The sequence below is a fragment of the Berghia stephanieae genome, chromosome 3, assembly GCF_034508935.2.
Source record: "Berghia stephanieae isolate SIO BIC M18660-M18661 chromosome 3, UCSD_Bste_1.3, whole genome shotgun sequence".
NCBI lineage: Eukaryota > Metazoa > Mollusca > Gastropoda > Nudibranchia > Aeolidiidae > Berghia > Berghia stephanieae.
This window is the reverse complement of record NC_088362.1, coordinates 37,775,726-37,786,475: the sequence shown is the minus strand read 5'-3', so window position 1 is coordinate 37,786,475 and position 10,750 is coordinate 37,775,726. Positions and strand designations below refer to the sequence as shown.

The 10,750-nt window shown below is 35.9% G+C and overlaps 1 protein-coding gene across 4 annotated transcripts in view; it reads left to right on the top strand.

Moving 5' to 3' along the window:
- The first annotated feature begins 220 nt into the window (after positions 1-220).
- Positions 221-10,750, top strand: part of LOC144967680 (sodium-dependent multivitamin transporter-like) — a 15,028-nt gene continuing 4,498 nt past the window's right edge. The window contains exons 1-5 of one of the 4 annotated variants that reach the window (XM_078905209.1): positions 221-612; positions 3,526-3,756; positions 6,752-6,854; positions 8,870-9,024; positions 10,271-10,460. In XM_078905209.1, the coding sequence (XP_078761335.1) occupies positions 3,737-3,756; positions 6,752-6,854; positions 8,870-9,024; positions 10,271-10,460 (468 nt within the window). In that variant the 5' untranslated portion in view covers positions 221-612; positions 3,526-3,736. Of the gene's footprint in view, positions 613-945; positions 994-3,498; positions 3,757-5,111; positions 5,864-6,751; positions 6,855-8,869; positions 9,025-10,270; positions 10,461-10,750 lie in introns of those variants that run through there. The other 3 variants (XM_078905211.1, XM_078905212.1, XM_078905208.1) reach the window with 3 other exon arrangements.

Genomic DNA, 10,750 nt, shown 5'->3' with positions numbered 1-10,750 from the left:
TCTGAACCCCTGCCCACTCATCAGTGAATGGGTAGCTGAATCTGTTTGATTTGGCGGAAAGTACTTTGCGATAGACAAGCGTCCTATCCAAAGGATATCATGCAATTACTATTATCCGTTTCACGCTATAGAAACCGGGATAAACTCATTAAAATATTTGATAATATTGACCCCTACAGGTCTGTTTCATGCCATTTTACTTTGGGCAATCTACGGGGAGTGAAATCGTTATTGTTGTTACTATTATTTATAATTGTGTGTTGTTTCGTACTTCCTGTGCTGTTTTGGTTTTGAGATTATTATGCTGGTTTGTAATTGCAAAGAAGGTGTTTATTTCTGTGTCTGCAAGCGGATGTTAGTTCATTTCACTTGTTCTGTGTAGCCATGATTGGTTGGATGATAATGTAAAATTTCTCTTCTAAGCACAAATTACATAATTTGGTAGCGGTTGAGTATTATTGTACTCTTGAGATAGTTTTCCATGTAATATATATATATATGCTTGTTGAAGCAACAACACACAACCAACCAAACTCATGTAACACACAGTCCTGACGATGGCTGAAAACTGAAAAGGCCTTAAACATCGAACAGACTGACTCCAATATTGTGGTAAATATCAAAATAATATACATACATACATACATACATACATACATACATACATACATACATACATACATACATACATACATACATACATACATACATACACACACACAAACACACATATATATATATAATATATATATATATATATATATATATATATATAATTTCTAAGATTGCGTTAAGACGAGAAAATACATATTGCTGAGAATTAGAGATAACAAAAGGAGACGCCATCCGAACATATGCTACATTCTCAGACTCTCAGGCAGTCGCTAAAGGCTGACATTCATTCCTGGTAATTGACTACACTGGTAAAAATAAAAGAACGCAGATATTAGACAGCGCAACTATGAGACTCGGACTAGATTTCACCTGAGCTAGGTATAAGGGTTGACGAAATTGGCCACAAGGCTGTCATGTCAGTTTTTTGCTTTGCGGCCGCAAAAAATGGCAAAAATCGCTGAATTGCACTGCGGCCGCAAAATTTGCAATTTTTTGAATATTTTTGCAAATTTTCGAGATTATGCAATATATATATATATATATATATATATATATATATATATATATATATATATATATATATATATATATATATATATTTCGTGGGGACCAGTGATGATAATCTTCCGCGGATCCGCAGAATTTCGGGTTTTTAGGATTTTTTCATAAATGTTCCGCTGTTTTTGTCATGTCAAACATTTTCCGTTAAGTGCTAGTTCAGGAAAAAACATAAAAACAATATCCCTTTTATCATTTTTTGACACCTCTGCTCAGTTGCATGAATTTTTGTGACACTCCCTTATTTATGACGTTAGTCTAGACACACTGGCGCCAAATGTCAAAAGTAGCACAAGACACATGGTGGCCATGGATGAGAAGATGATCGAAAAGGAAGGGGATGGAGCAAATGGGGGTAAATATTTGTGTACTTTTTAGCTGTAGCATGATTGTACATTATTTGGCGATTTTATAAGTTTTATAAGCGTGATTTTTTTTTTCTTCCTTTTTATTTTTGTTTTGTTTTGTTTTTGTTTGTTTGTTTGTTCTGAATTTGTTATAGAATTCATTACCACTTGTGTTTAATTATAAAACATTACAAAAAATAAATTAAAAATCAATTCATAAAATATTCTTGCATTCTCTCTCTCTCTCTCTCTCTCTCTCTCTCTCTCTCTCTCTCTCTTTCTTTCTCTCTCATATCTATATTTCTCTCTCAGCCACCCTTCTATCTTCATATTATGTTTATAGATATCATTTGGTAATAGAGAGATAATATGTAACGGTAAGTTAGGCTGATCGATTTAAGAAATGATTGTTTAAAGGCTAATTTAAATTTGCTTTGTAGATGGAATATGTTTTGCAATTGATTAAAGATTCTTATTTATAAGCTGCATCATCACAAGGTTGCAATAATTCAGACACTAGCCGGGTTTGTTATGTACAAACAAATACCTCCTGGTATTTTGGCCAAAAGTTTATCATAATCTCTTGATTTACTGAGCAGCATTATAGGCCTCTAAAATGTTTAATTGGAAATGACAATTCATTAAATGATATTTGCAAAAGGTCAGGATGTGTCTAACGATCAGAAGTTCTTTAGGACTAATAATATATTAAATAACTATGAATAGCTATGTTATATTTGCATTAGATTTGGGCTTGACTGACGGGCCGGTAGATCTTCCTCCTTTTTGATAAATTGTCATTATCATTACTGGAGGACCAGTGCTTGTGCTATCAAAATAAGTACACTGATAGCGTGTTCTTCCATTTTCTTCTATAACTTTTTACTAGATCCCATTTTCTTCCTTTTAACTGGCGCTGATATGACCTTACATTTGTTGCAAGCGCCGTGAAACCCTTAAAACAAACGAATACCTTTCTCTTTCATGAACTAATTATGGGTTTTTAGGAAAATTAATCGCAAATATTTGCAAATATTTTGCAAATTTTGCTGTTTTTAGCTTGCAAAGTTTGGGATTTCTTTTCTTTAAAAAAACCGCCATGTCAGGAGAAACATATCTTTGATATTAATATTTAAGTCTTATTTATTTTTAAATAAATATTTTAATATTTTTTTTATATACAATAAAATGATTGTCTGCCATATTGAATGCCACACCTCCATGCACATCGGTTCATAGCATCCTTTTCCTCCATACATTTTGTATTGCTAACCAAATATCTGTGGATCAGAGTGAGCCAATACTAGTCAAATATAGTTTAAACCAAAGTCTTATAATATATATATATATATATATATATATATATATATATATATATATATATAGATATATATATATATATATATATATATATATATATATATATATATATATATATATATATATGAGTGTTGGTGGGTACTTGTAGGTACGATGATGGTTAGCGCTAATATAAAATATAAATTGTATCACTCACCTATATGTGGCCAAGACATACGTTTCTGTGGCTTTCGCCCACGTCTTCAGTTGGTATCCAACTGAAGACGTGGACGAAAGCCACAGAAACGTATGTCTTGGCTACATATAAGTGAGTGATACAATTTATATATATATATTCATCAGTTTGACATTCTAGATAACTGGCATAATCATCAACATAAAAAAAAGCTCATCACACCATATTCTCCTTTTACCTTCTCCACCTCCTCCCATTCTAATTTCACTATCTAAACACTCCCCTTCCTTCTTTCCTTCTCTATCACTTCTCCCCTTCCTACCTTCCTTCCTTCTCGTACACAACCCCCCCCCCCCCCCACATTCTTCCTCTCCATTTCTTATCAAACACCAGCAGCCTAGCTTCCCCCTCCCACCTCCCTATTATTCCCCTACCCACCTCCAAATCTCTGATAAGCAGCTTTTCCTCCTCCTTGTAAGCCAGAATTGACCGGCGTCTCTGATCCTCCAGGTCTTTGAGTCTGTGACGTAAAATATTCTCCTCTGCCGTGTTCCTGGACTTGGTCATCTGGACAGACGACTCCACGAAGGCCAAAGTCGCTTTGGCTGGGACTTTGCCTTTCTTACGACTTTTGGAGCTGGACATGGTCTTGGTCATGTGACATCAACACCTGGAATTTATAAATAGAATAGTAAATGACACACCGTGCCAATCTGGTGTCATGTCGGGAGGTGATATTGGGTAAATGTGTTTGTCATTGGTTATGTCCCTTCTTTATGTCCAACCATAGTCGTCCTTAAGAGTCATTGAACCCATGGAGCCGTAGTTTATCCCGGTTTTTATAGCGTGAAACGGACAAAAGCAATTGATTGATACCCTTTGGATAGGACGCTAGTCTATCGTAAAGTACTTTCCACGAGATGAAACAGAGCCAGCTACCCAATCATTGGGTGAACAGGGGGGTCAGAAAAAATCTCGAATGCACACGCGATCGATCTTGGTCCATTAGAGTGTGAAGCGAGTGCTCTCTATCGACTGAGTTATCTGGACTCCCTGTACAACGATGAATTATAGATTCTGTTCGCTTAGCTATGAAACGCACAATATTGCCATCCGGAAATATGACGGACCAACACACAAAACTATGTGTAACCTTGAACGTTTATAGTGTGATTAATACAGTTTAGTGAGAATTACTCATAGACGCGGATGGCAAAAACAAAAACAAAAAACAAAAACAAAAACGAAACCCCCCCCCCAAACCCCCCCCCCCCCAAAAAAAAAACCCAACAACAACAAAACAATAACAAAGACCATTTGCTATATTTGGCACTGTCTAGAAATTCTAGGTTTTAAATTTCTCGAACAATTGCGGCATGGGTAGAGTGATTCATAGTTGATGGTGGTGGATGGTAAAGGCATAAAATGGATGTATGTACCTTGTGTAATTTATATTCTGGTTTCAGAGTGATGGCATCTTATTTTCTGGTCTAAATAAATGCTTGTTGTCAATAAAGATGATGATGATGATGATGATAATGATGATGATGATGATGATGATGATGATGATGATGAAGATGATGATGATAATAATAATAATAATAATAATAATAATAATAATAATAATAAATAATAATAATAATAATAATAATAATAATAATAATAATAATAATACTAATACTACTACTACTACTACTACTACTACTACTACTACTACTACTACTACTACTACTAATAATAATAATAATAATAATAATAATAATAATAATAATAATAATAATAACACGCCAAGCCCAACAGACACCAGGCTCTAGGTGTGTAACTTCATGGTAAAACTTATATTTTCCTAACTCTTATCACTTGGACTCGAACCTCCATTTGCTCCATCGAGCCCATTCCGACATAACACCAGAATGACGTAGTGGGCCACAAACGAAATAATAGTTATTTTGTCATTGAACGTCGCGTGACTATTACGTCAATCCTAACGTGCTGACTGATCTGATGCCAGTCGACACATCTTGTGTACTTCTAATCAAAAACTGATGACGTAACATTTGATGGACTATCTAACACGCTAGGGAATCTTGTTTACCGAAACGCGAAGTGTCTTGCTCTCAGATTAAAGTTTGGAGGCTGCTGTTGTGTTGACTTTCTATTAGAGCTATGTCTGAGATAATCTATTCATTGTTATAAATAATATACTTAAAAGCACCATAGCCGCTTATGTGCACTTTCGAATAGAGGAATAATAATATCTTCCTATTACAATATTATGATTGAATTCTTGTGGATTGCAGGGAATATTTATATGGAATATTTTAATATGTTCTGAGCAATTAGGCGTTGTGATGTTTTGAAAGTTTGAAATGACATAAAGTTTGCTGAGCTGGATGGTGCAAACTTTGGCTGAAATAGAACAAGGAAACTTTTACCGGATGTCAGAATTTGGATTTATTGTATTAGCTTTCCAGTGATTGTGTTCAACGATGATAACCACATTCAATACTATTGACTACGTGCTATTTATAGCTGTCTTACTCGTCAGCGCCCTCGTGGGAGTCTATTACGTGATTAAGGAAAGATGGCAGACAAGAGAGGCCACCGCAGAAGATATACTGATGGGTGGTCGAGAAATGGGCGTGTTTCCGGTCGCCATGTCACTTCTAGCGAGCTACATGTCGGCGATCACAGTTTTGGGAATTCCAACAGAGATGTACGTTTTTGGCGTCTCCTACTGGCTTGTGGCTGTGGCTGGGTTCATAACCTTTCCGGTCACGTGTTTCCTGTTTCTGCCATTCTTTCACGGATTAAAGCTCTCCAGTGCCTACAAATACCTTGAACTCAGGTAAACCCACATTGGAATGAAAGACATGCAATGTAACACTACAGTTTTTCGTCTTTCGTACGAAGCGAATAATCTACCAACTTAGCTTTGGAGACCCCCATGACAAAAAAGGATAACTTTATACAAATTCAATTTCACCTTTTCAGTCTTATAATAGGGAACAAAAATGTGGTTTCAAAAAATGATTCCAATCTGATTGAAATTGTAAAACCATACTTCCGGAGACGGGATACATACCTTTTGCAATTGATCTACTAGTTTCAGAGTGATGGTATCTTTGTAAAATTTCTAGCCTAAGTATATGCTGATAGTCAATAAAGATCATTCATTCCCCTCCCCCCCCCCCCACCTCCTTTCCTTCCGCTAATCTTGAGAATCTGCCTATCTATCCTGTTACTAAAATAGGTAATATAGGTAAAATAGGTAAAAATAAGCTTTTATATAACGCAATATCCACTAAACGTGCCCAAAGCACTTTACAAGGGGTCCCTGGCCAACAGCAACACGTAAGCGGTAGGACAAGGTATGACGCCTGTTGGCGATATTACAATTTTTTCGGCTGTTGTCAGCCGGGTACTCATTTTGCACCTGAATACGATGAGAGAATGTGAGTAAACAGCCGTTTTAAAGGACTCAACTATGCGCCAAGCGAGGCTCAAATCCAGGACCTTCCGATCCGAAAGCGAGTGTCATACCACTAGCCACATAGCCGCAGTAAAATAGGTATGTCATCTTTTAACTCAATATGTAACCTATACATTATAGGTCCTGCAAAGGGTTTGTATAAAACACATTTCCAAAGAGTTTTGGAACCGGAAGAGTAGAAGGTGTGACGTCACGGTTTCTCTACCCTATTACTAATGCCATTTTCTTGTCGTTACGTCTCAGGTTCAATCGACCAGCCCGTTATCTGGCATCCAGTCTATTCGTCATACAAATGTTATTGTATATGGCTGTTGTTCTGTATGCCCCAGCCCTAGCGCTCAATGAGGTAAGAATCCATGTATTTGTATAAATGTGGATGTACATATGAATATGAACTTTTATATTGACATGAACATTTGTATTGATTTGAATATTTATAATAATATTATTTAATATTAAAATGACAGATATAATTTTTCTTTTATCTTTATATTGATATGAATATTTATATTGATATGAACACATATATATATTGATATCAACCTTTATAATGATTCAACATTACCTTGCTATGAACATTTGTATTGTCATGAACATTGATTTCAATATGAACATTTATATAATCAATTGAATATTTATAGTAATGTCATAAACTTTTATATCAATATTAACAAATATTAGTTTATGGCCATTCATACTGATAAAATGTTTACATTCATATGATCATTTAAAACATTTATATGAACATATTTTGATATGACCACTTAAAAATCGAATTTCTACATACAAATAGAACCCAGTACCCTTCATAATGATTCATTTATTTTCCAGGCAGGCAACACTGGTCCAAATTTACATATTCTACAGTACAACTCGCATGTTAAGCAATATTTTGAGTTATATTATTTTCCTTTTACTTTGTCATGTACTGTTGTAGAAACATATTTTCATGTTTTTATTCTTACCATGAATTTTTGTAAATGGTGGATGTTGATCTCAATGTGTTTAACAAGAGAACAATAAATAAATAAATAAATAAATAAATAAATAAATACACCCCAAACGGGAAATCTGTCTTTAGGGTCTATTCCAAGGGAAGACTGGAAAAACCCAGGCGTCAGCCGCAGTGCAGCGCCGCAAAGTGAGCTAAGGCGAGTTGATTTGTTCGCATAGTTGAGTCCTTGGAAAAGGCTCTTTACACACATTCTCTCACCGTACTCAGGTGTAAAATGACTACCAGACCGTTAACAGCGTTGTTCTGTCCGGAAAATGGAATATCGTCTAACAGGCATTATGTCTCGTCCAACATGTTACATATTGTTGTTGGCCTGGGACCTCTTGCAAAGCTCTTTGAGACTTCGAGTGGATATTGCTCTATATAAAATCTCTCTTTTTTTTAACATTGATAATGCGGGGATCTCAGTGGCCGAGTGAGTAGGGCACTCGTTTCGCACACAGAGAGACTGGAATTGATACCACTTGCATTCAAGATATTCTTTATACCCACCCTTCCTTTGACCACCCGACAGTGATTGGGTAGCTGGGTCTGAATGATCAGGCGGAAAGTCTTATACAATAAGCTAGCGTCTTATTCAAAGGGTAGCAAGACATTGGTATTCTCTGTTAAACGCTATAGATAGTTCGAAGATGACGTCACTCAGGCCTTTGTTATTGTTTTTGCCATCAGCGTTTGTGAGTTGTTCTCACTAAACTGTATTAACCAGACTATAAAAGTTCATGGTTACACAGAGTTTGTGTGTTGGTCCGTTATACTTCCGGATGGCAATGTTGTGAACTCCTTGGCTAAGCGTATTCTATCTATAAAACCGGGATAAACTCCGGCTCAATTGGGATTTTGGTAACTCGTAGCCATAACGATGATTCACATTAATTTATTAAAGTTTTATTTTAGTAAGAACTGAGTTCATCTCACTCCAGCTATATTTCGTAAGCTTAGAAAAACTTTACCTTCTATTATTAGATTAGCAATCCTTTAATCGCCTTCTCTTTGAATTCATTTCAAATTAGTGAATATTTTTCGTTCTACCTTCTGTCACGTAGCCGCTTATTATAAAAGCTGATTGATTTAATCTTCCTCACTCACTTCTCTCAATAACCTATGCCCCAACGGCCAGACCACTCCACTCCTCATATAGATAGTATGCGCTTGGCTAAGAAGCTCACAACATTGCCATCCGGAAGTATTAGAGACCAATACACAGAACTCTGTGTAACCTTGAACGTTTGCAAAGAACAATAACAAAGACATGATTGACGTCAACTTCGTTCTATCTATAAGTGATATCATATAATCGTTATGTGACAGTTTAATAATATTTGTTCTTAATGACGACATTCCAGGTGACAGGTTTTTCCCTATTTGGCTCCATCGTGGCCGTAGGGGTGGTGGTCACTTTCTACACGTCCATGGGTGGCCTGAGAGCTGTTTTGTGGACGGACACTTTCCAGACATTCGTAGTGGTCGGTGGATTGTTGGGGGTCGTCATCATTGGAAGGTGAGAGGTTCTCTCATTGAGATATTGATGCTATGGTCTAGGTAAAAAAAAACTCACAACATCCGCCAATATAACGTACCAACACACAAAACTATGTGTAACCTTAAAGTTCCCGGTCTGATTGATGTGATTTAGTGAGAACTAATCATTAAAATGGCTGTCTAAAACAATAACACATAGCTGAGTGACGTCAATTTCGTTCCACCTATAATGAAAGTATTTTCCGTTTTAGAACCATCCCCCCTCATTAATATAAAAATCTAAGCTTGTATACAATATAAAATACATTAAATGTGTTCAAGGCGTTTCTCAAAGGTCTCAAGCTAACAGCAATACTCAACATTACTCACTTCATTTTCTGCGATCATCAACATAAGTGCCTGCTCCACTCATTTTTTTGTATTAACTTTAACTTTGAATTGTCAATTTCATATTATTCCACCCCTCTCCCTAAATAGTAACGTGTAATGATATCTGATACCATCTTTACAATAATAATTTGTGACGTCTGATTATCAAACGTTAAATTTCACTAAAAATCAGATTCTTTACAAAGAAGTATCATTTAAATATTTTTGAAAATGTCTTTTGTTTAAAGATGACGAAATCGGAATCAATTGAGGGGTAGAATAAAAGATTTCTTGCGTTTTGGAATTCGAGCTCGTGCAGCGGTTGGCAACACGTCCAGAATTCCAAAAAGCAAGAGCGTAAGAATCGTATATTATTCCATCCCTCTCATTGGAAAACCCTATCATTTCTTAGTAAATACGTAATCGTTGAATAATGCTTTGAACGCGTTGAATAAAAATTTTATTCAACGATTGCAGAATATTTTCGCACATTTTATTGGTGTGAAATAATGTGTAAAAGATAAGCTGATTGGTAATTATAAATAATCTTTTGGTGTGTTTGAATACAAATCCAACGTTTTAAGTTTTGGGTCAAATTATCATTCAAGCAGAAGGAGAAAGATACGAATTATGGCGAATAGAAGTACTAATACCATACCATTTAGTTACAAAATATCTAATAATCTTACTTGGAGGGGTGGAATAAACGTATTCTTTCATTTCTTTGTTTTTATTAAACTCGTTATATTTTTAATGTGCAATAACACGTACTCGCAAGCTCGTTGTGTCATTGGGCACGATAAAAATAACTCGTTAAAAATACAATTAAATGAAAGAATGTTATATTGTCGTACCCTGTCTTATCCTATTCGAATTCTATTTTATAAACGTGACAGCAACAAGGTTGGAGGCCTCTCTAAGGTCTGGGACATTTCCACGAAAGGCGGAAGGACGGGATTCTTCAACTTTGACCCCAGTCCATTTTCAAGGACAACGTTTTGGGGAGTGACCGCCGGAAGTTTTGTTGGGCAGATGACCATCTATGGAGCCAGTCAGACAATGCTACAACGTTACATGTCCATACAGGTTGATTTCTTGGTTTTCAACTTTGCCATAAACTTGCGTCCTATTTGACGAGTAGCAAGCAATTGCTATTGCTTGTTACTACTACTACTACTACTACTACTACTACTACTACTACTACTACTACTACTACTACTACTACTACTACTGCTGCTGCTGCTGCTGCTACTACGACTACTACTACCACACTACTATTATTATTACTACTACTACTACTACTACTACTACTACTACTACTACTACTACTACTGCTGCTGCTGCTACTACGACTACTACTACCACACTACTATTAT